This window comes from Acanthochromis polyacanthus, chromosome 20 (assembly GCF_021347895.1).
Source record: "Acanthochromis polyacanthus isolate Apoly-LR-REF ecotype Palm Island chromosome 20, KAUST_Apoly_ChrSc, whole genome shotgun sequence".
NCBI lineage: Eukaryota > Metazoa > Chordata > Actinopteri > Pomacentridae > Acanthochromis > Acanthochromis polyacanthus.
The window spans coordinates 19,342,513-19,369,153 of record NC_067132.1 but is presented as its reverse complement, the minus strand read 5'-3'; the positions used below and the strand labels follow the sequence as shown (position 1 = coordinate 19,369,153).

Sequence of the window (26,641 nt, the reverse complement as noted above, 5' to 3'; positions counted from 1 at the left end):
GGTGGTGAAATGACTTCATTACCCAGAATCCTACACGATCCAAGTCAACAACGCTTCTGTGAAAAGCGATAGCACTTTGTAGGGACTTTCAGCGAGTGAAAATAGTAAAACAGAATAGTTCACTGTGGTTTGCGTATGTATTCACAAAGAAATAGAACAGGATACTAAAATGATATTTGGGGTGATATCATAGTAGTATATTGTAGTGTAACGAGGGGTAATGACATTCCCATGCCACAATCCTCACCTGTTTAGGTGGAGAAGGCACGAACCTGCAGTCAAGGTAAGTGTATATGGGGGTATTATTGTAGCAAAACGAGGTGTACTGCATCTGAAATGATTGGTTTAGACTTTATTATTGGAGAAAAGGGAACAAAACTGTACCTGTTCCAATGAATAAATCCAAGGTGCTCATTTTAACACTTACCTTATCTACATGGGAAATATAAGATATATCCTCCATATTTCACCTTTTGGACATTTTCTCCAGCATTATCAAATCTCCCTAGAGGCAAATCACAATTGTAAAAGTGCCCTATTGCACCTATGAATGATGGAGGAGCACATTCATGTCAATATCACACAAGAACTTGTGGCCTTTCTCAGACATTCACGTGCTTGCAGCTACCAGAGACAGAGCTAGCTGAATGGCTGCTGGTAAAGCAGTGACTTTTGGACGTCTGAGAAATGATTTCGAAGTAATCTGCTGATTTAAGGCATTGGCTAAGCTTTTCTGTGAAATAATCCGCAGACATCAGGCCCTTGGCTCAGCCGCCAATTTGCACACTGTGCCTGCAGCTCAAGCTGCCTTTGAGCTTGTCTAGGCATTTTTAAGCAGGCAAAGGTGACCATGAGACCAGCATTTCTGTGTGCCCTTTGGTCTTTCTTACAAACATATCAGCTTACACTTGAAATCATTTTTCTTTCAATACCAGAGTCGTGATAAGAATGGCGACATCGATCAGTGGAGGAAGGTGAGAGGAGCTTACATTGGTGCAGCAGTCTGTACATATTTTCATCACTGTTTCACTTAGAAATTCAGTGACTTTTAGGTTTGAGAAATTAACTGTTTACAGCCTTGCATCTAAACATCCTTTTTCTTGTCCTCAGAGGGTAGAGATGGCCTCCAAGTGTGCCGTTTCTGAAGTCTTCTCTCGCAAGAAACCTCATTCAGGGATCAGCAGTCTGGCCGTACCACTGCAGAGCTCGGAACAGTTGCGAGATCACGATGATGCTTACGGCGAAGGTGTGTCAGCTCATGGAAAAAAAAAAAAAAAAAAAAAAAAAAAAAAAAAAAAAATCATAGACATGTCTCCATTGAAGTGCTGCCTATGGCATCGAGGCTGTGCAGCAAGAGGCCTCATAAGGATTTATTTTTTTTTTATTTTTTTCAGCTCAGGCTCTTTTAGGTGACTGGTTGAGCACTAAGTTACGGCTGGAGCTGGAGATGGAGGACGAGGATGATCTAATGTACTCTGCTGAGAAAATGAACTCTTCTGCAGTGACCAATGCTCAGCCTCCTGCTCTGAACTACAACAACTTTGATGGTATAAAAACTACTCAACTAACTTGGAGATTTTAAATCTCAATCACTCAAGACCTGTTCAGACTAGCTTCCTCGGCCAAAGGTTTAGTCACCATTATCGCTCCCTGATTCAAAATTAATAGATTATTAAACAAAGTGCATCACAAAACAGATGGAAGTAAATAATATGCATATTTATTGCAATACATTACATATCTTAACCTGGAATACATTCATTTTGTCACCATGGTGAAATATATGTTTTGCAATTACAAGTAATTTCTAGTTAATATAATAAAATATATTAAATTGCTTAAAAAAAAAACATCACTTGTAATAAAATACTTTTTCCCCCCCCCCATTCACTTCTGCAAAAATGTGTAGATTTTTACAACTGCCTGGCTGAGGAAGAAGAACAGTCTGCTGTAAATAGCTTCCTACAAGACCTAATGGAGCAAGAAGTGTTGGACTCCGAGATGATCGAGGAGCTGGCACTGGATGCACAGCAAATGAGGAAGAAACTGAGAGACCCAATCATCACCATGGAAGCACGGCACCAACAGGTATGTGACCAAAGTGCGTGTCAAATTTTTCAGGTGGCAAAAGAGATGTGAATACTGTGGGCTGGAAAACCGTCACCATGAGAGTTTAGTCAGCTGGAACGATGGGCACCCAAGTTATGTTCTCAATTACTCTAATTGCCACTGAAATCCACTTAAGGTGCGAGAGAACAGGGCCCGGCGGGAGGCTGAGAGACTGAGGCAGCAGAGAGAGAGGGAGGCTCAGCGGGGCGCCAGAGAGGAGGCGAAGAGGAGGGAGCAAGACGAGGAGATGAGGAAGAAGCAGGAGGAACGGAGGCAGGAGGAGATGCTGCAGCAGGAGATGGTGAGACTGCGACGTCAGATGGAGGAGAGGAGAGGCCTGGAACAGCTGGTTCGACAGAGGTATAGTATCCATAGCAACCGCTGGCTTGTGCAGGAGTGGATGCAACAATTCAATTCAATTTTATTTATATAGCGTCAATTACAGTCAAATCGTCTCAAGACGCTTTACAGAACCCATATGCCTGACCCCCAGAGCAAGCCCAAAGGCGACAGTGGCAAGGAAAAACACCCTTTTAACAGGGAAGAAACCTTGAGCAGAACCCGGCTCTATATAGGGGGGACCCATCTGCCTGCTGGCCGGGCGGGTTGAGAGGGACAGAGGAGGGTAAGGGGGAGGGATGGGAGAAGAGGGAGGGGTGGGAAAGCAAGGAAAACACAACACACATTTGGATACATGTATGACAGGATATGTGACACAGACAAAGTATAAGCTAACATTGAAAACTGACTCAGTTTACTCTGATGATGTACGGCTCTGACATTAAACATGCTCCATATATAACTAGCAGTAAAATTCAAACAGTATGTAAGTTAGCATAACAGTATAGTGAAGGCAATGCAGAGTTGACTGGTGGAAAAGGGGAGTTGGAAGCAGAGGGCTGGAGGAAGGTCCGCAGCAGCATCCCACAGTGGACATGATGGAGACTGGACCAGCTGGTGGAACATCGACCGCAGATCTGAAGCATCCAGCTCTGGGACCAGGGACACTCAGAGAAATAGCACAGGGGGAAACAGAGTGAATGTACTGCAATAACGGTATACATATTAAATGTAAAGGTAGATAGAGAAGGGCTCAGTGCGTCAAGAAAAGTCCCCCAGCAGCCTATAGGCCTATAGCAGCATGACTAGAGGCAGAACGAAGGGACGTCCAAGAGGGAGTCAGCTGTGCAATGAAGACACAAGCTGAACCCCTGTGGGTCACCCAGTCAGCCCCAACTATAAGATTTGTCAAAAAGGAACGTTTTAAGCCTGGTCTTAAAAATAGAGAGGGTGTCTGCCTCCCGAACCCAAACTGGGAGCAGGTTCCACAGGAGAGGCGCCTGATAACTGAAGGCTCTGCCTCCCATTCTACTTTTAGAAATTCTAGGAACAACAAGTAAGCATGCAGTTTGAGAGCGAAGAGTTCTACTAGGATAATAAGGTACTATCAGATCTTTAAGATATGATGGAGATTGGTTAGTAAGAGCTTTATATGTCAGAAGAAGGATTTTAAATTCTATTCTGGACTTAACAGGAAGCCAGTGAAGAGAAGCAAGTATAGGGGAAATATGATCTCTTTTGCTAACTCCTGTCAGTACTCTCGCAGCAGCGTTTTGGATCAACTGTAGATGTTTGAGAGAGCTATTTGGACAACCCGATAAGGAATTGCAATAGTCAAGCCTGGAAGTAACAAAAGCATGAACTAATTTTTCTGCATCACTCTGAGACAGAATGTTCCTGATTTTTACAATATTACGCAAGTGAAAAAAGGAAGTCCTACAGACTTGCTTTATGTGCGAGTTAAAGGACATGTCCTGGTCAAAAATAACTCCAAGATCCCAACAATCCCTTATATCTACGACTGTCAAGGTCTGACCTGCTTCACCTTTGAGTGGACTGAATGGATTACTAGTACGTAACCTATTAACAAGAAAGAAGCCTGTGATGCGCTACATCTCTTTGAGCTCAGCAGCTGCAGTTGAAGACTATTGTGGGGGAAATATAAGTGGACAGGTTGATGAGGCTGCCATTGTGTAATCATCTCTTAGAAAGTGCGTACTCACCAAGGCCTTCTTTACCACTGCATTTATGTCATAAGGAAACTTTCAACGTGAAATTCATCCGAGAAAAAACAGATCTCAACATTTACAGCTAGCGTTAATATAAAAAGTTTTATGTTGAGAAATAGAAAGACAGAGGGAAAAATCACATGATACTAAAGCTCTTAAAAATCTAATGAACCTTCTTAGAGAAGTAATGGGAAAGTCAGGAATTGGGCGCAATCAATTATGGAAGATTTAGAGTGATATGAGATACCACTCTTTATGCAGTACAAACTGACATCAATTTATTGTACTAAGAAAATGATGCTCAAATATGTTTTAAAAAATAAGATTACAGCTATGCTAGCTCCACTGTGAGGTTGCACACAGACTCAACACCTCACTTTTCAGCCGGGCTTTTAATTTATGTATTCTTGTGGTCATCATTCTTATCGTTTTTACATTGAGCACATATTCTTATGTGCGTTTGCGGTTATACATTTTAGTCTAGTTTTTGAATTTTTACACATTTTAATCAACAATTTTTTAGGTATTTGGACATAAACCAAAGTTCTGGGCAAATTAAAATACTGAAGATGGTGTCAAAACGTTTACACAGTCATCCTCATGGTGGTGCCATATGGAGATCAGTGAAAACAGTAAGATTCATTGTCTGGGGGTCATGCATGTTTGTATACTAACGTTGTGATTCCAAGAGCAAATACTGAACAAAACCAACACAAAGAGATAAACAAGTATGCACACTCAGAGTGCACACTTCAACACTTTGTCTTATCTAAATGGTGGGAAGAAGCACTTACTTTTAACAGAAAGAAACCTCCGACAGAACCAGGTTCAGGCAGGTCTGCCTCGACTGGTTAGAGTGAGGGTAAAAGTTCAGTCGAGTCAAATCAGCCTTATTTATAAATCACGTCAAAAACAGCAGATATTATTTCATGATATGTTAGTAAAGGTTAAGAGGAAAGAGAAAAGAATAGAAGAGGCAAACAAGATAAGAAGTCCTCAACACTGGATCAATGGGCAGGACAGATAGACAGAAAATCAGACACATATAGTCCTTTCTAGAAATGCAAGGAGAAAGAGGACATAGGTTACAAAACGCCACCTACCAGAGAGCTACCAGACAGAGAAGATGCAAAGTTAATAAGCAACAGTGAATAAGGAGGACATGACAACGACTAATATGTTAAGATAGCCATATATGCAGGACAGCTAAGGTGAAGCCATGACCAGATTAAGAACAAAAAGAAATTGAGCAAAAGAAAGAGCAGGACAGGAGATGGAAATCAGACGAACAAAGCATTAAAGACATAACAGAATAATAAACACGAGGAAGGCTGGTGAGGCCGGTTATTGCAAATTAGACATCGTGTATGTATCACAACATGTAGCTCCACAGCCAGAGATGCCTGCAGAGAGGACAAACACAAACTACAGGAGATGCAAGACACAAAGTTAAGACATGCAGTGGTGAAATATGAATGTGTAGAGGTTGTATAACCAACCATGTATGCGTTTGGACTGTGGGAGAAGGCCAGAAAACTCGAGCAAACATGGAGAGAACATGTAAACTCCAAACTTTCTTTGTGTGAAGCGACAGTTCTAAACACTGCATCACTGAGCCACCAGGTTTAGACATGTATGTAAAATAAAAATACATTCCCTGTTCCAATATCATGACTTGCTGGAATTTCTGGCTAGACTGAATTTCACTGTTTTGTAGTTTTGAGTAATTAAGATATTGTTTTTGAATTCTAATGTTAAGTTTTTAGTGACGTTCTAGAAATATAACTCAGCATCAGGGTTGAATGAGAAAAGGGCATTAAAATACTCATTTGAATCTAAACTCAGGTTTGCAACATAAAATATGCAAATAGTTAAATTCCAGTCCATTTGCTGGAAAGTTGTAGATCTGTATAAGTTCAGTTTTGTTTTTTTGTGGTAATTAGCTTGCATTTGTGAACTTGTCAGCTGTTCTATGCACACAAAGAAGTAAATATGGAAAAAAAATGCATATTAGCTGCAAACTTGGTGAAAAGATACTTTGTATTGTCTGTATATATATATATATATATATATATATATATATATATATATATATATCTGTTTTTGTACAGGGAAAGGGAAAAAGCAGAAGCCCAGAGGGCAGTCAGAAGTCTTCAATCAGCCCCAACACTCGGAAAACAGCAGCAAAAGAACACTGAGCGACTCTACGAAGAAAAGATTCGAGGAAAGGTTAACATGAGCAATCTGAAGGTCTGTACCTCAACTGTGTGTGTGGGCATATGGACAGGTTGGTACTTAAAGTGCATCCATGCATGTTTGTATACCTTTCTGTATGTTTCAGTGTCTGCAGAGGCATTTTTCTGGATGGTATTCAGTGGTGTTGGACCGAAGGCTACGTATGGGTAAGGCGTTGGCCCTTTGTGACTGGAAGAGGCAGCTGAGAGCATGGCGAGCTTGGAGAGCAGTGGTTTGGGCCAAACAAAAGCAGCAAGAGATAGCAAGGACAGAGGAGGCACTGCGAACTGAAAACCGGTAAGAACTGAAAAGGAGAAACGTTCAAGGATCCCATTTAGCTCTTATTGTACAACTCACAAATAACACAGTATTCAACATTCTAACTGACAGTGTCTCTTCTCTATGGGCCATTCACTGATTGAGAAACATTTATATCCTGGTACCCTGATTAAGCAGTAATTGAGGGTTAAAAATATGATCACATCTGTTGCCTCTTGCAGACAATGCCAGCTGGCTGTGGAAAGTGACCGAAGGCGGTTGCTACGGCGATGTCTGAGTGAGTGGCAGCTTTGGTGTCGGATGGAGAAGGAACAAAAGGAGCTTTTGGCCCAACAGCAGGAAACCAAACGCAAGATGGCTGCTTTAATCAGTGCTGCATCAACAGGCAAACTCAAGGCCACAGAAACCCCCAATTATCAGCTAAATATGGCCCCACCGGAGGCACCCAACCAACCCGAGACCACAGAGAAGGTGAGAGGCGAACTCGCAACTCCTCATGTCATCAGCAGTAGTGTTTCACATGGAAAGCACAGATGAATCACATTTTTACAACGTACTACACGCTGGGTGATTTCATGACTAAAACATCAGCTCTTCCTTTGACAGGCAGGGCTGAGCTCCTAATTAATGAGGCAATAAGCAGGTTTGGGGTTTAAACTGAATAGAAATATTCAAGCTAATTTTTTCTCTTTCTACAACTCAAACCTGTCTGAGCATGTCAGAAGAAAAACTTCTCCTGCTGAGATATATTTATATATGAGTGGGAAAGACGAGCAGGACGGCACAGAGTGGATGGAGAAAATGCCAGAGAGAAATAAGATGTATAGGACAATGGAACAGGGCTTGAGGGAGCGAAAAAAACAGAGCAGGCAATGAAGTCGTAGGAGTTCACGGAGGAAGGGTCAATAAAGAGGTCATATGTGCTGGAAGGTCTATGTGCCTATGCTTCAGGATTCTTGGAGTGGGATAAAATTGCCCTTCAAGAAACTTGTACTGAATCTGTGTTACCCCCTTAAGCTCTCTGTGGACTCGGTCAATTCGATTTCTCACATGTATAATCCCATCTTCCCTGATCTGTTTTGTTCACTGTAGGAAGATCAACAAAGGTCAGGCACTGAAGCCTCTGCAGTACATCAGGATCAGCCTCTTGTGGGTAGCGTGGCTCGACCTTCTCAGCCCTGGCAGGTCACCCGACGCCATGCGGCACCCACTTCCGCTCAGCTCCGCCAAGCGCAGCAAAGAGAAGACGACAGCTTCACCTGCTCAAGAAGCTCAGCATCGCCAGGCGGCAGGTTTGAAAACAGACACGTGGCCCAGCAGCAGATCATCACGCAGCAGAGGAAGCTGCTGAAGGTGCAGCAGGAGCAAATTGTCCGGCTGAAGGAGGAGCAGAACAGGATGGGCTTGGAGCTGGAATTGGAGAAAACTGCACAGCTTGCTCGGCGAGGAGGCTCAAGACCAAAGAGCCGAGATTTGGAGCCCAAGGAGCAGAGGTAGGTTCAGTGCACTTAACCATGTGAGGCTGCTAAGCTCTAGATGAGTGTGTCACCTCAGTCACCCATATGGGTAAAGCAATTTTGAATGGTTATGGCTCCATGTCACCCCAATTTGTCTGCTCCCTACTTTCCTATCTCCATCTCCCATCAGCCCAATTAAGGATAAAAACTTCAATCACAAAAAAAAAAAAAAAAAAACGTTAAAGGAAAATGTTCATGTTAAATTAAACAATTTTAAGAAGGGAAACAGAAATTATATAGGGCTATAGAGAGAACATGGGAGCTTTGAGCCTTTACTAGTTCACTGGTTTATTCTGTCCACTCCTTGTGTGTGTGTGTGTGTATATATATACACACACACACCAATGAGCCACAACATTAATACCACCTGCCAGCCGAAACAGCTCTGACCCATCCCATCAGGGCACTGAAACAGGATGTCTCATACTGTCTGGCACTACAATGTTGGCAGTGCATCCTTTGGAGCCTGTGGGTTGCAGGGTGGAGCCTCTTCAAATCAGGTTTGTTCCAGTGCATCCCACAAGTGCTTGATTGGATTGGGATCTTGGGTATTTGGAGGTTGAACTCCTTGAGATCTTGGCCGTGTTCCTTGAGCAATCCCTGAGCTGTTTTTACTCTGTGGCGAGGTACGTTCTCTCACTGAAAGAGGCTGCTGCTGTCGGGAAGTGAGTTGCCATTGGGGGTGTGCTTGGCCTGGGAAAAGGTTTAGTACATGTGAAAGTAACATCTAAATGTATGCCAAGACTCAAGATGTCCTGCTAGATAATAGTAGTGTGGTTGTTGTGTACCTGCTATGTGTAGCCTGTCCTTGCAGTCACGAATTTCTGACAGACACTCACAAGGCAGAGCGTTGTGCGGAAGACTGTCTCCCTAATGCCACGAGCCTCAAATGTGCCATTAGCACTAAAACCATCTCCAGATGATGAATAATCAGTTCTATGGAGACTAATGGCAGAAGAAGCTGGCAGGTTTTGTCTGTGGTCGTCTCAGTGGGTAAACATGGGTTGAAATCTCTCATTTCTCTTGTGTGGGACAGCCACTTATTGTTTGCATGATGAAGTAGGGTAAAAGCTATTATCTGTTAAAAGCTTTTATTAAATTCTGATCACTTTAGAAGCAGATCAGTTACAGAAAGCTTTTAAACTTTTTAAAGATTAGACAGAACAAAGAAGTTTAATATTTGGATTTTTGTGGTTTATATATTTTGGGGCTTCACATGAGACACTTTCTAAGGAGACGACACAACCTTGAGCCCAGTTTCACTAAAAACAAAATGTTCTGCTCTTCATTCAGATTCATTTATAGACTTAGCTTGCCTTCAGTCAATACCTTTCTGACTAAAAACTGTCAGGGAAGGATCAGGATGATTTGAGTGTGCAGTCAGAGTTATGACAGGTTTTTGTTTCTTTGCTTGTGGCTGTGATTGTTTCTGTTGCAGGGCACTGAGAGAACCTGACAATCAGCTCGCACCTTCAAGGAAAGCTGTCACATCCCAGACGCACCCCCATCCCATCGTCACAGGTCAGTCTGAAGGTTCCCTCATTAACAGCAGATAAATTCGACAAATTCCCTCATACATAGCACACACAGAAGGAGATGTCCTCTCTGAAGGATGTGGGAACAGAATGATGCAGCTCTTTTGTCACTGAAATCGAATGACTGAGTCACACATTGAAAGGCTGCTTTTGTGGGCATAAATGGCTATAGGTGTGGAGGCCTCCAACAGAAGCACACAGGTTTTACTTTGCCCACTACGTGTTCAGAATTTGAAGTGCGACACATTGATAAACATGCACATTTCATTTCTGAGACTGCAGTTGCAAAAAAAACCTTGTGCTCAATTCACCCTTCTCCCTCTCTGAAGCCATGGAGGCCCGAGCACATGAGCGCGCAGAGCGAAGGAAGGAAATTGAGGAACTCAAGAGAAGGAAAGAAGAGGAGAAGCTGGTAAGACCAGGAAAACATTTTCTGGAGTAACTGTATTTTTAGACATACAGTTGTAATGTTTAAAAAAAAAAATAAAACACACACACACAAAACTTCTTTGGAAAACAACTTTCAGGCTGAGATGAAGGCTGCCGAGGAGCAGAGGCAGAGGGAGGAGGAGGAAGAGAAACGCAAAGAAGCAGAAAAGCGAAGGGAGGAGAAGAGGCTGGAGAAAGAGGTGAGATGTGTTTTATATTTTATGGACACTCACAGGGAGGCTGAACATGAGTCAGAATAATAGAAACGACCCTCTGTGGTGACGCGCTGCAGAATATCTGAATCATGTCACCTTCTGTGTGTTGCAGAGGAAAGAGGAGAAACAGAGACAGATGACAAGGCAAAAGGAGCTCTTGAAACTGGCTTGCCAACACTACAACAGGACCCTGTTGCTACGACGAGGCCTGGCACCATGGAAACGCCTCATTCAGTTCAGACAAGCCAACATGGAGGTAAATCATCTGCTTAGTTCAACCGTTAGTTTACAGCAACATACTGAGACTCAGCCTCTTGATTCTGGCTGTGAACTAAAAATCTTATATAACAGACAACTTTGTGAGAAACAGTTCAGTTCTCACCATTATTACATATCAAGCAAAAATCAAAAAACTCTGACCCTCAAGGGTCAGTATGGCTCAAAAACCTCTAACACACACACACACACGCACGCACGCACGCACGCACGCACGCACGCACGCACGCACGCACGCACGCACGCACGCACGCACGCACGCACGCACGCACGCACGCACGCACGGCTATGGACAGCATTAAATAGAGCACATTCAGTGTGTGTATCTATTATCTTGCTATAGCTCGGACGCAGTCATGCAAAGGCAGCAACTGCACTCTATTAAGCCTTTTTTATAATTCAAATCTTTACAAGTGTCCGTGTGGGGTGTTTGTGACTCAGTTTGTGAATATTAACACTTGCCAGTTTTCTCATAATAAATAGCTTGTTGGGTTATGTCCTTTCCGTTTTTGGAAGATTAAAATGGCAGAGGTTAGCGATAAAAAGCATTACACAACGACCATTTCAAAGTCATTTCATAAAATGATTATGTAACAGTTTTATTTGACTACCATTGAATATTTTTAATATTTAGTATTTTTAATACTCTGTTTCCCTGGTTGTGAACACTATGCAGCCTTGTGCAACTATACTTAATTATTGATAAGTATCACAAACCACACACTGTGTATCCACAGGCATCCCACTCTAACACCTTTAATAGACTGATAATTGTGAAGAATGTACAAACTGTTCTGGTATAAATACTACAGCGAATCGAAACACCCCAAGCCAAAGGCAAAGCTGCGAAACAGCTACATGCCCACCACTCAGCGACACACTTAGACTCTGTTTCACACGCACACATAAACCCAGAGACACACTTAAACAAGGCAGAGGGAAATCATCCAAAGCAAGAGCATGTGCCTCAAATTTATAGTCACATTCCCCTGACGCCATTAGAATTTCGTCTTCTGAATGGTCCTACATCACAAATGAATGCAGGAAATCTGGTGCGCGCATGTTTCACAGCAAGATACGAAATCTCTTTGTTAGATGTGACATGCAGACGCTTCATCCTTTCCTGCGCTCCATTGTTTCTACCTGGCACATTCTGTATGATTGACTTTGGATGCATTTATCAGCTCGCATTGGTGATTTTTTTTTTTTTTTTTTTTTTTTTTTTTCAATCCCCTCCAGCTGGCCGAGAGTCATCACAATCTCTTCCTCCTGAGCCGCTGCGTACTAGGCTGGCAGCAATCAGCAAGAGAGTCCCTGTCTGAGAAAGAAGCTTGTGCTGACCAACTGCACCAGCACTTTTTGCTTCGGAGGAGCTTAAGCTGCTGGAAAAGAGTGTGTATACACTCACATACACACACAGACAACAGCTATTCCATCAGGACTAACTTAAAGCAACACTTTTCCCTAATCTCCTCCTCTACCTGCACTCAATTATGTTTTCATGTGCCCAGTCTTTAAAGAGAAAGTTCTGAGCGATCCTACTTTTTTCCCCTAAGCAAAGGCCATCCTTATCACTTCTACCTACTAAGCAACTTGTAATTGTTTTGTTGTGGATTTTACTGCTAAAAGATGGGTTGAATGCCAATTAGCAGCATTTTCCAGCTTTTAAAAGGGGTATATCCATCATTTGGATGTCGCTACACCACATGGCAATAGTACACTTCACCAGCGTCCTTATCTCTAAGTAAATGTTGCTCGTTTCAGCTGAAAGACACGCGGGTAATTCAGGAAGAACGAGCTGAGCGTTTCTATCGCACGCGCACTCTGAGGAGGTTCCTGCTCGCACTGCTGGACCATGTGACCCAGGAGAGGCTGGTGGACTGGGACCGTGAGGAGCTGGCGCAGGGGCACAATAACAGGTCTGCCCCCCCTGGCTTTGCCATATGTTCACTGTATGAATGCTGCAGTAATATAACCAACGTACAGGGTGTGATATTAAATTTAACAGCTTGTGAAAACTTTAATTAAGAGTTGAAATGCAAAATAAGGCCACTTTTTCCACCAAGTAAATGCACATTCTTGAACCTTTTACGGTCAATTCTATAAACATTTATGACTTTTAAGACCTCAAGTAGGCACAAATAAGCTTGATTTGCTGGCAAGTAGTGAAGATTATGACAGAAGTTAGATGCTGTAAAATGCAGGGCATAAGCAGGAGCAGAAAATATTGGACATTTATCAGTATGAAAAACAACAGCTTGGTGCATCTTTTTTTCCATCCCAACTGCCTGTTGATTAGACTGAAAATTGCACCATCATCTCCTTGACACCAATATAGTATTTCATATCCGTTTACTGCTGCAAATGTCTCCTCATATTATGATTAATGGAGATAGTTGCGTTTCATTTTGTTGCTCACTGCATAGTGTTTTCCAGCCTGACTGGCTTTCTCCAATAATAGCCTTTTTAGGTAACTCACAGACAATGGATTTTATAAGTAATTGTGATATATTGGTCATGCATGTCGGGCTGGCACTGCTGTGAGCTACACTCTCTGTAGGGGCTAACCTGCTGGTGTTTAGCCTGTAATTCCCCTACGCCAATGTACAAATTAGTATGTAATGAGCATTAAATGCACAGTCTCTGGTAAGAATTAATACATTTTCATTATAAACTAAGTGTTGGTTGAGTTTTCATTTTGACCTTCTGGCAGCTTGTGCTGCAACAACTAATCAATTACTTGTCAAACATTACATTAATTGCTAGCATTTATGATCATTTTGGGGGAAAAAAGTCAAAATACTTTCATTTGAACTTCAACAGTAATCTAAATATCTTTGTTTTGTGGAGGAAATAAAACATTTGTGGACATCATCTCAGACTTTGGGAAGCATTTATCAACTCACCACTTTCCAACATTTTGCAGACAAACTAATCAATTACTGAAGGGAATAAACAGATTAATTGACAATTAAACTAATCATTACTTGCAACCCCACTGGCAGCAATAGTACAGCTCTCAGATTTGTTACCAAGCAGAGGAAAGCTATTGATGTAAAATCTGGGTCAAAGAAGTCATGTCGTCGTCCATGTGAGTCGACGTGACCAGAATAGCAACGATCGAGCCCCGAGCTCATTTTCCTGAAGTGGTCACAATGACAACGCTGATTTGCTGATGTTTAGCAGGTCACTAAAGACATTGCTCTCAGGACCACAAATGTCAACTTCATTGTGAGAGGAAAAGTCAAAGGTTGCCAAAAGTCAATAAGATGAATCCTCTGGGGAACATGAATATCCGAAAGAATAAAGTAGTCAAATTTAACCAGGAGTTTAAAGATAAGCTGATCAGCAGTCTGAAGAATAATTTTAATGACTGGGACTTTTCTTTATTTGTACCACACTTGATTTGCAGTACTTTTACCCCACAAAATATTTATTTTAAACCAACAATTATGTTTTGAAATCTTCATTACGCTCAAAAGTCAATAAGATAAATCCTCTGGGGAACATGAATGTCCTCAAGAAAAAAAGATGTCAAATTCTACTAGCAGTTAAGATAAACTGATCAATAGACTGAAGCATGAATTTGATGACTGAGAACATTTTTATTGTGCACTGAAGTTAATTTGCAGTATTTGGTTGTTTTTTTTTTTTTACAAAATTCCCCATTTTAAACCAAGACTTAGATTTCAAAATCTCAGTTACGCTCAATAAAAGTGATATTGTAAAGTCACCCATTTCCTAATGTAGATACACTATATTGCCAAAAGTATTCACTCACCTTGCTTTGTGCACAGTCATGTTGGAAGAGGAAGGGGCCAGCTCCAAACTGTTCCCACAAAGTTGGGAACATGGAATTGTCCAAAATGTCTTGGTATGCTGAAGCATTCAGAGTTCCTTTCACCGGAACTAAGGGGCCAAGCCCAGCTCCTGAAAAACAAGCCCACATCATAATCCTCTCTCCACCAAACTTTACACTTGGCACAATGCAGTCCGACAAGTATCGTTCTCCTGGAAGCACCAAACACTGGTCCATCAGATCGCCAGATGGAGAAGCGCGATTCCAGAGAAGGCGTCTCCACTGCTCTAGCGTCCAGTGGCGGCGTGCTTTACACCACTGCATCCCATGCTTTGCACTTCGTGATGTACTGCTTGGCCATGGAAACCCATTCCATGAAGCTCTCTGCTGAAGCACTGTTCTTGAGCTAATCTGAAGGTCTTTAGTGACTGACTCTGCAGAAAGTTGTCGGCCTCTTGGCACTATGCGCTTCAGCATCCACTAATCCCGCTCCGTCAGTCTACGTGGCCTACCGCTTGGTGACTGAGTTGCTGTCGTTCCCAAACACTTCCACTTTCTTATAATACAGCTGATAGTTGACTGTGGAATATTTAGGAGCGAGGAAATGTCACAACTGGATTTGTTGCACAGGTGGCTTCCTATCACAGTTCCACGCTGGAATTCACTGAGCTACTGAGAGTGACCCATTCTTTCACTGTTCGTAAAAGCAGCCTGCATGCCTAATTGCTTGATTTGATACACCTGTGGCCATGGAAGTGATTGGAACACCCGATTCTGATTATAGGGATGGGTGAGGAAATACTTTTGGCAATATGGTGTAAAGTCATCCAATAAGATTTATCCTCTGGGGAACAGGAATGTCTTTAGAAAAAAATCTAAAAGATCCAGCCAATATCTTAGAGCTGAAGAATAAGTTATTTTTTTCTTCAAAACATTCATTTTAAACCTACAATTACATTTTAAAATCTTGATTATGATCAATAAAATGAATGCTGTGCATCTCCCATTTTCAGTCATGAAAAAAGTTAATGATTCCTGTAGCACTACCTGAACAATTTCCTTGCTACAAAATAATGTTTAGAAACTTGGGCCTGTCAGGTAGAGTGCTATTAGACCACAGGTTGCAGGTGAATTCCCACCAGCTGCCCAGCTGCCATTGCCAACAAGCCCCAAGTAACATGCAAACTTATTAGGTGTTGTCAACTTTGAGGTCCCTATAATCCAGTTTGTTATTGCTCACTCGCTCTGTTCCCGTCTGTCTCTCCATCTGCCTGCATTGCAGACGGGTGCTGAAGCGATGTTTCCTGGCCTGGAGGCAGCTTCCATGTCTGCTGCGCAAGGAAAGAGAGAGGGAAGCACGGCGAGAGAAGCTGGGGCGGAAAGTGACTGAGGTTCTGCCTGATTTCTGCTCCCGTCCACTGTAAAGCCTCAGGGAGAAACTGTCAATGTAGGCGACAAACTGCACATCCATTCAGACGACACACTAACATCTCTGGAGCAGACACTGACAAAGAGATGGAAACACCTGCACATTTCTCATGTTCATTTAATAAAAACAGATCAAATTCATTTCGTACAAACACATACACAACTGGACCCATACAATTGTTAGGATACGAAAAAGCTTAAACTTCTGTTGAAGACTGAACAGCAGCGATAGTGGAAAGCCAATTTCTCTAGCTCAAACTATGCGTATTGATGCATTTGCTTTTTTCTTCATATAGTCAGAGTTGCTTTATTAGTGAGTCAGTTTAAAAGAGCATAACAGAGTCAAAGTTACTACGGATATATCCATAACTATGCAATTGATTGCTGTAGAACTTGATTTTGTGGCTTGTGCAGATATGTTTCATTTATCTGTAATAAATATCCACTTTACAAGGCTGTGTGAGGTGAATAACAGTGTTTGTGAAGGATGAAGGAGGTATATGGAGGAAGGAGACCTTCCTTCAACAACTGCTTCCATGTATCCAGAAGTGTCATTTGTGTGGTTCATGCTGTGCTTACAGAAATACTTCGAGAATCAACAGACTGGCAATGTTGTTGTTTGGAGTTCACTCACGATGTTTGCAATCATCCACCAAGGCACTAGAATGTAGAGGAGACAAAAGATCAGGGTTCAAATCCAAGGATTACATCCAGCATGAAGAAAACAGAGATGTCTGTTTGGCAGAGTGGCTGATGAGAAGCAGAATGAGGCAGCAGCGGTGCGAATATGAGTGAGAGCAAACAAATACAGCTGCATCGAGGAGGTGCCAGTTGTCAGTCAAATTAATGGCAGTAAATGCATCTCACTGGGGGTTGTACTTGTTATTGCTAAGTGTCAAAGTCACTGCAACTCCACAGCTGCACCTTCAAGCATCGCTGAGAACAGTCCCGGCAGCTTTGCGTTAAATCAGCTTTTAAGGAGCCATGTCGCCATCCAGTGGACGTGAGCAGAACAGCAGCCATAATCCCCACAAACTCATTTTTAATAGGGCTGTGCCTCTTACACCAAATCTGCGGGAGAGGGGGGACTCAGTTTGTCTCCCATGGTCATGAATTCGGACCAGTTGTCACGGAAACCTCGAGAGTAGACCCCAGTGTCCACCACGAGCCCCCAGAAGGCGCTGCGGGCGGTTTTCTCTCGCAGGGCGATTCGTGCCTCTCGCTCGGTCACATTGTAGCTGACGTTGATGACCTGCACGAGCAGCAGGTGAAGCAGCCCACCGGTCACGATGCTGCTGTACCACGCACAGGTGAAACACAGGGCAGTGCTGCAACACAGGCACAGGGGAAAGATGGTGCGTTTAAAAGGCGCTGCAGCTTGCAAGGTTATTTACTGGTCAATATATGCAGAACACTTTACTTTAGCCACTAATAATTCAGTGTAAATAGCAAATGTTTTTTTTCCCCCCACATGAAGTACTCTGTTAAGGTAGATTAAAAGATAAGTGGACACATCACAGTTAAAAGAACCTTTTAAAAAAAAAACATTTAGGACATGATAGCCATTCATACTAGCTGTTCTAAAGGCCTATTTAAAGTGTGCACCGCCTACAGCAGTGTCAGCACACATCATTTTATCTGCTTCACATCCACTCTCATTGCTCTGAGCACAAACAGTGAGTCTTTCTCCAACGGCTTGATAGGAAACGCTCCAAAGCTTTTTTGAAACCGATTCAAGAGTACAGTGAAAGAAGCCTGATCTCCAATATGCAAGAAACTCTTAGAGATGCCTCGCCTGATTCTGGGAAAAATGTCAAAGTGCCCCATGGTGTTTCAGTTAAGATAGTTTTTCTGAGCTATTTAAAGAACACTATTTTGCTCGTAATTACTGCTAAAAGGCTATCTGCCATTTCCCGTTTCCACGGTTTCATCTGAACAGTGGACGTTTATTTTAGGCACGCAATTAAGCATGGAGCTCGTCTCTGTGCAGTTAAGTAGATGCTGAGGTTTGTGCTGTGTAGCAAGGCCAGGTGCAAAATTAAAAAGGTTTCTTACTTTATCCAACTAAGATTGCAGTCAGAATACAGATTTTCATTACATATTCATTTCTTCCTGAAGCACTGTCTAAGCAGAAAGTCACGGTCATTTAATTTTGTGACAGTTGTTCTGCATTCTTATGAAAAGGAAAGATCATTGCTTCTATAGCCTGATTGATTTTTGTTGCCAATCCAATCCAGCTTTATTTGTATAGCACCTTTAACAACCACTGATTGAACCAAAGTGCTGTACATACAGAACAAGGCAAATAAAATATAAAAATACACAGTCAAAGCACTAAAAACAAATAAAATCAGAAATACATTATAAAAGCACTAAAAACCAATAGAATCACAAAATAAAAGGCGCTAAAAATGAATAAAATCCGAAAATACACAATAAAGGCAACAAACAAAATCAGTGTTTCACACTAGATGGAAAGCCAGGGACCAAAAGTGTGTTTTAAGATGGGTTTTAAAAAGTGCCAGTGTCAATTAAAGGTCAGTATCACCATTAATGCCAGTGATTCTAATACAGTTGTAGTCAAATATCTCCTCATGGTCTGTTCTGGGTGTATGTTGAAAAGATAAGCAGTGTTGAAAACACAGGTCTGGCTCTGTAAATGGGAAACAACATAGATTGTAAGATAAAAGACAGATGTAGCAATTGTGACATCACAGATTTTAGAAGACAAGAAGTTGACAGCTGAACATCACCATCTTGCTCTTTAAGAACCGGATGACCGAGGACGGTGGATCTGACTTAAAACACAATGACATTATGTACAGCAATTCTTCAGTGACCCATTAACCACCTCAGAACACACTCTGCTTTATCGTCTATTTTACTCTAAATGTGGCCATATTTGCAAAACTAACATTATTCTCTAATGAAAAACACTTAAAACAAGGCAATGAGTTCATAAATTCTTCAGGAAAATGTTTACTGAACTAACAAAAATGGGGCAACTTTCTCATTGACTTGTGTACAGTCTGACTTCTTTTTTAACCAGAAGAGTCGCCCCCTGCTGGCTGTTACATTCATTGAAGCATTTCAACACTGGCTTCACCTTTTAAACCCACAAACTAAGTCTATCTTCAATATGCAGTCAATGGAAATAAAGTGACTTGAACTGATCGATACAACACTATTCTGTGCATGCCGAAGCTCATGACAGGGGGGAAAGGGAGGGAAGATGCCCAAAAGGGGTGATGAGAGTGAGAATAAATATGCAAAAAAGCTGAATATCAACAATCTTTCTCCTGAATCACAGACTTCACCTTTAATCTAATATGACTAATTTGATATCTGTTGTTTAATTTCTGTCCTGTCCTGAAATAGATGAAAAACACTGATACCGTTCTCATATTTCCTACTCATACAGTGAATCTAAAGCTACACCAGCAGCGAGTGTAAGCAGCTTAGATTAACACACAGATTGTAATCAGGGGAGCTAGATCCGTATGTAAGCAACCAAATCCGTCAGCCTATACCACTAAAGCTAATCAATTATCCCATTTATCTGGAGAAAAGCCAAAGTGGTAGATTTACAACTGGTGGTTTTACAGGCATTTTCCTTTTTTTTTTTATTACTAATCTAAACTAACCAGCTGATGCTAGCTTCCCCTTCGGCATACAGATAAGTAGAGCTCAACCAAAGCAGAAAAAAGAAAATATCTTGCTCCCTAGTAGACTAACATTATCTCTTTGATAGACCAACATTATAGATCTAAACTGAAATCTGATACATGAGAGTATATTTCTGCAAGTTATGCATTTTTCTTTATGTTCAAGGTCTGTTTTGGAGTCTTGCCTTATCTTAGGATTTAAAAACAGAGGGGAATCACATGTTGTACATTTTTTTGTGAGTTGTGCATTTCTCAATAAACCTGACTTTTTCTCATTCGTCCGTTTGTACTTGTGACAACCCAAAGTACACTGGATATGCCGAGAATGAATGGACTCAAAGGAACACATAGACGTGCCAGTTTAAATTAAGACTGTCTTATTTTATTCTAAAACAGAATAAAGATGTTATAATAACATAAAAAAATCTACACACTTGAGCAATACTACAAGGATGAATGCTAATAATGTCCTAATTCTGCTGCTTGATGATGAATTAGTGCAGTGTGTGTACAAACGGTGTGCTCTCAGTACCTGTACTGGTTGTAGACTCCTGGACAGTAGAGCAAAGCGGTGAGGAGGTTTTGTCGTGGACACACACTCTGCAGCACCAGGCTGATGCCGTACAGCGACGTCAGCAGGAAGAGGCCGAGCGTGAGCAGGAAGCTGCGGTGGTTGGCTTGTCCCACGCAGCTGTTTATCCTACCACCGTAAGGACAGGAGGGGACGCACAAACACACAGACAAGACATTGTACTGAGACCCCAGGGTTACACTGCACTACACACAGACAGGCAGGAACACATATCAGTGTGATTATGTTGACTGGACACCACATGCAAATATGGTGAATACAGACAGAAAACCGCTCATTTGGTTTAACCCTTGTGCTGTCTTTAGGTCAAAAATGAGCCAGCCACTATGTTTAATAGCGTAGAAAACCCCTCAATGACCTTTTTTCAACTTGGAAATTCAATTACTTTTCCTTTACTGTCCTACATAAGCTAATTAGAGTTTAACATGTTCTTCATATTTTTGTTCAGCATCTATTATTTTATTCTTATTATTGCTGTAGGTTTTGCACCTTGTGGGTGGAAGCAATGATTCAAAAGATGTGAGTAGACCCGTATTTTAGTTGAGTTTTGTAGTTTTCTGCTCCATTGTACAGTCTACAGTATACGGTTGTTTCGTTTCAAAAATGCATTTCAAGCTACTTTCTGCACATCTCTAGTTCTTGCTTAGGATATACAAATACTATCTCTTGCTAAGCAAATAATGTTTACACCTATGCACTACTTTTAGCAGCAATAATAGTGATAATAAACCTCTACTTTAGTAAAGAAAACAGTTCTAATGTGTGTAATGTATTAAAAGCAAGTGGTGTTCACTGATTAAATACAGTCTTTCGGTCCTCTGAAGAGAAAAAGCCCAGACATTTACAAAGTGTGCGATACATGACAGGCTGTTTCTTCATGTGAACAGATTTTTGGATGAAAATTCAACTAAACTACTTCAGAGGCTCAGTGGAGGCGGGTCGTTTTTGACAAGGGGAGCGTTCAGGATCTTAAGACAACACGAGGGTTAAGCTCACTGCCTAAAAAAAAGAGAGAGTGATGTCGAATGACTTTTTGAGATTTGTTGAATCGACTTTGTGTAGCAAAGACAGGTGCCAAACGAGACAACTTCTGCGTTTGAAATGTGGGACAAAGAGGTATTTTAATGGAACCCACCAGACACAGTGGTGGTCGAGACGCAGCACGCAGACGCCACAGATCCGACAATGTCCCGCCCTCGGGGGCCGCACCACCCTGCACACCGTACACCAGTTCTTTTGACTACTTTCCTTCATCTCCACCTCCGCCTGCTCCCATGACCCCATCCGACTGGATACTGTCATTGTCACGTCCTGCCTCCCTCCATTGAGCGAAGGATCCTTGTCCGCCAGGGGGGTGTAATACGTCACTGTGCTGTGGACGGCCTCCTGGTTTGGTCGCACGATGCCAGGTTCCCTCTTGGTGTGGATAAGAGCCAGCAGGGTGAGGACGACCCCCACACTTACCACCACCACCTGGAGCAGGCCGACGTCCCCGCGGGGGAGCACCTCCGTGATGAACAAGTAGTACATGTACGCCAAGGAGAAGAGGGCCAGGCTGAGGAAGAAGAGCGTCCGTCCCTTCTTGCGGTGGGTGAAATAGTAGTACCACAGCACCAAACCGGGCAGAGCTGTCAGAACCACCAGGCCGAGCATGAAGTGGACGGCGGCGAGGTGCAGCAGGGCGGGGAGCAGGATGAGAGGAGGGATGATGGACAGCTCCAGTTTTCGGGCTCCACCCCACAGCCAAGGCACACGGATCCGGTCTGTGACGACTTCAGCCACCTGCGACAGGGATTCAGGTTTCTGGGGCTCCCTCTTCAGAAACCTGAGGGAGAAAAGAAACTTTTACTTTCAGTCATCAGCAACTTCTTTGTAAACTGGCAAAACAAACACATATTTTTAGGGCAATTCAGGCTTATAATTTCCTCTTATTTTACTTCCAGCTGCTCTTGTTCCAGTTGATTTATTTGTTTCTAAAACTCACATGCTTTAATTAATGCTTTTATTACTTGATCAACTTTGCTGTTCGATATTTTATCATTACCGTGATTCTTTTTTCTCATTTGTGTGCCCACATCTTCTATTTTCTTACTCAGCAACATTATAAATGCATCTACACTTCAATGTACTCCAAGTCTGCATGAATGAATGCATTTAAATAATCATCAGTAGCAGCTCTAGTGTCAGTTTAACACCTCTCACCTGTCGCAGGCATCATCCAGGCCCTCACAGTCGCAGCAGCAGGCAGCTACATGACTGCGCTCTCCACGTCTGTTCACATATTCGCAGCAGCACAAGCCCTCCTCCTCCTCCAGCACCTTCTTGGCTCGCTTCTTCATGACAGACAGCCCTGCAGCCCATCAGACGTTTCAAAAAAGTTGATTAGTACGATCGTTAACTTCATTCATGTGAGCGTTTTTGTGCTATAAATGAGAAAGACAGTTTGGCGAAGAGAAAAAGTGGCGGATGAGACGTACTAAAACTGAAAATTCCTCTAAAAGCCCACTTTGCCGAAATGACTTTTGCACATGGCAGCTTACCAGCATTTTGCATGTGTTTTAGATGGTGGAGTGGTTCCAAACAGATTTCAACCACGCAACTCTGAGCAGAGCCTACCCGTCTGACCCTACCCGGTCCATCTCCTACTCCCACATCTGTCACACATCTGTCGTGTTCTAATGATTTCCGGTAAGCAAGCGATCCCACCATGACAGTCTGCTGGCTTATTTCACACAGCATTTGAGGTGGAGGTGGAGTTGGTGTCAGCATTTAGAACAATCACAGGTCTTCACCGCCCTTTCAATAACACCCTGATGATTCCCCAATGAACTGCAAAGTGGGACTAATCCTCTAGCCGAGTTAAACCTCTCTGTCTCTCTCTCTCTCTCTCTCTCTGGGGGAGATCTGGCTCTGCTGAAGTGGCCTGGATGAGCTTTTGATCAAAGCATGACATGGTGTGTTAATACTACTAGTCAGCCAGTGATCAGACTAACATGCTAAAAAGGACGTCGGGGTTAAAGAAGGTCACCGGCATCTAACTGGCGAGTCCCTGCAGACCGTAAGAGCCAACACAGAGGACAGATGTAGTTACATGTACTGATTAATGGGTGTACGGTGGCACCAAACAGCACATCTGCTCTCTGACAAAAAACACTAATGCTGCTGCAAGGATTCAGAGCGTGACCGTGGTGCTCAGCAGTTTTAGGTCTGTGGTGTGTAGTGCTTTGGGATTGCAACTGCTGCAGGACATTGAAAAGCTTTGCAGAGGAAAGCACATTCTTTGAAACATACCATGTAGGGCAGCTGCACTTCTTTAGAGGTCACCTTCAAAGCTGACACTATTAGATGATTAATCAATAAGTCTGGAAACAGAAAATTACTCTGCAACCTTTTTTGATCGCTATTTCCAGGAACTTTAAGAGTTTGCTACTTTGCTTTAAAGTAAACAGTATATCTTTGGGTTTCACAGCACAGGTTGAACTGAGGACAACGTCGTCTGGGGCTGTTGAAAACTATGACAGGTGATTTTTTTAAGATTATGAAAACTATCATTACATTCATCCTGGGTTGTCTTCATGCCATACACAAACAAATTTTGAGAGACAAACAACAAAGTCCCAACAAACATGCATTCAAACTTAAGTGTCTGTTTTGGCTATTGATGAAAATGCTTGAACATTTTGAGAAACATTCTCATTTGCTTTCTTTGCTGAGTGTTATATGATAAATACTACTCACTACTTTATGTATCTGTGTGATAAATATGAAGCTTCAGTCAGGGGACTACAAGCTTAGCTCAGCATTAAGACTGGAAACAAAGGGAAAACGCTAACGTGGCTTCATCCCAAACTCAATAAATCATCTTACAGCATATCTAAATCTCACCAAAGTGTCAGAATAACCAGTTGTGGTTATGCAGAGAGCCATGTGTGACATTGCCAGGTACTGACAAATGTCCTTATGCTAAGCTGAGATAATTTGCTCCTAGCTACAGCTCAGCTTCAAACTTACCACACAGACATGAAACCAATACTTAACTACTCAAATGAAAAACTCTTATTTCTGGTGACAATATTAAAGTAACTGCACCAAAAACTACTATTGGCTGCAGCTTGCATGTTAAATAGTAGATCTGGATCGGCGTATACGACAGCGTGTACCAGTTCCCGCCAATATCCAGCAACTTTGCACAGCCATTGAAGAGGAGTGGAGACACCCCCCCCCCCAAAATGAAACAAAACTGCACCTTTCAGAGTGGCCTTTTACTGTGGGCAGTCTAAGGCACACCTGTGCACTAATCATGGTGTCTAATCAGCATCTTGATATGGCACACCTGTGAGGTGGGATGGAATATCTCAGCAAAGGAGAAGTGCTCATTATCACAGATTTAGACAGATTTGTGAACATTTATTTGAGAGAAATGGTGATATTGTGTATGTGGAAAAAGTTTTAGATCTTTGAGTTCATCTCATAAAAAAATGGGAGGAAAAACAAAAGTGTTGCGTTTATATTTTTGTTGAGTGTAGTTTGGGAAATTTATTGCTTGAAAATGAATAACCAATGACCCCATCATTTACCATTTTCAATGCAACTAACGTATCTGAAACTCCTTATCAGTCAGTAAGAACTGAAAAAAGTGAAATGTCTTCAATAACGTGAATGAATAAGCCCAGTTGCTTTTTATTGAAGCTCCTGAGAATCTACACAGTAAGAACTCAAACATATTTTAAACAATAGACATCAGCGTTCCTTACTTAATATCGGTATCGGCCCAGAAAACCCAGAATAGGTCAGCTCCACTAAATAGACCAGATATTAATATCCATATTATTTATTCTGGGCTGGGTAAGGAAGCAAATACAAATCATCTCAGTGGCACCAGAACCGCTATGTTAAAGGTTACAGACACTGATAGCACATTAAGGCCTCTAAACAGTTACTTCTGTCTGCAGCAAGCTTAATTTGAAATGATTATTTATTACAGTAAACGTAATAAATTATATTTAGAGTAATAAGTGTATGCACCATGGTTATCATGTGTATTTTGACAGCTGTATTCACAACTTTTCTCATAGTAATGGAATACTTCTGTATTAACATGCTAAACCAATATCTATCAGTTTTTTGTGGCTCCAAACTTGGTGTCATTTTATTGTTTAACACTGCAGGTTTGTTTCCGTCATCACAGCCAGTTAATCTCCGGCTGCAGGTCACAGTTAACCCAGATTTTTCTGCTCCTACCTGTCAGCCAGCAGCGTCTCACCGGAGCGACACAATGCGTCAAAACCAGCAGCGCCAAAAAAACGCACAACAAGCGGCTCACACATACCTGAACTCCACGCTGCTACATGCCCATTTCTTCCAGCACAACAGATTCAAACGGTTCTCCTCCCGCAGGGCTTCTCCGCGGAAGTCTCAAACCCGGCAGCGGCGCTCGTATCCGGTGTCTGTGGCCGCTACATGTCGCTCGGAGCGCGGCGGAGAGTCTCCAGAACAGCCGCTGCCGGGGGACGGAGGCTCGGTCCAGGTCGACGGGAAACCACCGGGAGCTTCCCACCGAGGCTCCGTCCAGGTTTAGTCTCTGTTTGGAGGGAGTCCTGTGTGTCTGCTGCCAAACTGAGCAGACAGTTTCCCTCCTGACGTCAAATGAGGTGGACTTTCCCCGCCCAGGACTCATGTGCTCCCCGGGAACACCTACAGGACAGACGGCCGCGTTCAGTCTGGTCCAGACAGCAGAGTTTAAACAGGTGGAGGAGCACCTGAAGCATGGACTGTTGCTTTAATTATGAATAAAAGCCCTGCATTCAGATTATCAGCCAAATATAGCTGCTGTATATGTAAAAAGTATCTAAAACATTGGCCTCTGTGATCAGGATCACCAATTAATTATAAATAATGGTACAAATCACAGTGTTGTAGTATTAGGCCGGCATGCAGGGGATTTGACAACCCCAATAAAGGTGTGAATATTAATATAAAGTAACATCTGTAAGGGAAGATTTCCCCTGATGAGAATCTTTCCACACCAGTCATTTTTGACCAATACAAACTTGCTATTCATGCAAAAAGAAAAAAACAACTTTATTCTCAACTTTTAATGTTGCTTTGACTTCAACTGCAACATAAATTTTATATAACAGAAATTACTGTTAATTTGTTTCTTATAATACATTCTCACTTCTACAAGTTAGCCTTTAAGACACATTATTATTATTATTATTATTATTATTATTATTATTGTTTTACTGTTGGTTAGCTGATATACATTATTGTTTTGGATGATGGTGAAAACAATTGATCAGAAATCCAAGCTAGAGTACTGAAAAAAAAATTATATCCATGGGGGGCTTCCAAAGCCACTTTCACATTTCACATTTTTAAAAAAAATATTAAATTTTAAGTATTTGGTATGGATAGTCATCCTCTATAAAAGTGTCATGTTAGCATTTTCTTTTTTTAAAATTTGTGTATTTATGTATATATATATATAAAT

At 42.0% G+C, this 26,641-nt stretch overlaps 2 protein-coding genes across 3 annotated transcripts; one reads left to right on the top strand and one right to left on the bottom strand.

Moving 5' to 3' along the window:
* On the top strand, positions 1–16,347 carry ccdc191 (coiled-coil domain containing 191). Its single transcript, XM_022195079.2, has 17 exons — positions 1–283; positions 936–974; positions 1,111–1,246; positions 1,395–1,547; positions 1,910–2,088; positions 2,246–2,469; positions 6,290–6,428; positions 6,520–6,710; positions 6,914–7,163; positions 7,785–8,185; positions 9,648–9,730; positions 10,074–10,156; positions 10,272–10,373; positions 10,501–10,644; positions 11,904–12,056; positions 12,429–12,583; positions 15,746–16,347. The coding sequence occupies exons 1-17, from the start codon at positions 221–223 to the stop codon at positions 15,885–15,887; spliced, it is 2,637 nt and encodes an 878-aa protein (XP_022050771.2). The 5' UTR covers positions 1–220; the 3' UTR covers positions 15,888–16,347.
* zdhhc23b (zinc finger DHHC-type palmitoyltransferase 23b) lies at positions 15,992–25,882 on the bottom strand. Of its 2 annotated transcripts, none has more exons than XM_051940531.1 (6): positions 25,478–25,882; positions 22,351–22,498; positions 21,284–21,973; positions 20,089–20,328; positions 16,956–17,219; positions 15,992–16,551 (listed from the first exon to the last, which is right to left on the bottom strand). In XM_051940531.1, exons 2-6 carry the CDS (start codon positions 22,485–22,487, stop codon positions 16,518–16,520), a joined length of 1,365 nt encoding a protein of 454 aa, XP_051796491.1. In that variant the 5' UTR covers positions 22,488–22,498; positions 25,478–25,882; the 3' UTR covers positions 15,992–16,517. The 2 variants fall into 2 exon arrangements, with proteins under 2 accessions (XP_051796491.1, XP_022050770.2); XM_022195078.2 differs by having other exon boundaries at positions 20,089–20,256; positions 25,478–25,875.
* Positions 25,883–26,641: the final 759 nt, after the last annotated feature.

Bases quoted from the DNA above. Each gene is read 5' to 3' on its own strand.
- ccdc191 (XM_022195079.2), top strand. From the start codon at position 221: ATGACATTCCCATGCCACAATCCTCACCTGTTTAGGTGGAGAAGGCAC. The intron at 1,247-1,394 runs GTGTGTCAGCTC...TATTTTTTTCAG, and splicing joins CGATGATGCTTACGGCGAAG to CTCAGGCTCTTTTAGGTGAC. The intron at 9,731-10,073 runs GTCAGTCTGAAG...CCCTCTCTGAAG, and splicing joins CCCCCATCCCATCGTCACAG to CCATGGAGGCCCGAGCACAT.
- zdhhc23b (XM_051940531.1), bottom strand. From the start codon at position 22,487: ATGAAGAAGCGAGCCAAGAAGGTGCTGGAGGAGGAGGAGGGCTTGTGC. The intron at 20,329-21,283 runs GTGGGTTCCATT...TGTGTAGTGCAG, and splicing joins CTCGACCACCACTGTGTCTG to TGTAACCCTGGGGTCTCAGT. The intron at 17,220-20,088 runs GTACTGAGAGCA...CCTGTGTTGCAG, and splicing joins GGAGTCTACAACCAGTACAG to CACTGCCCTGTGTTTCACCT.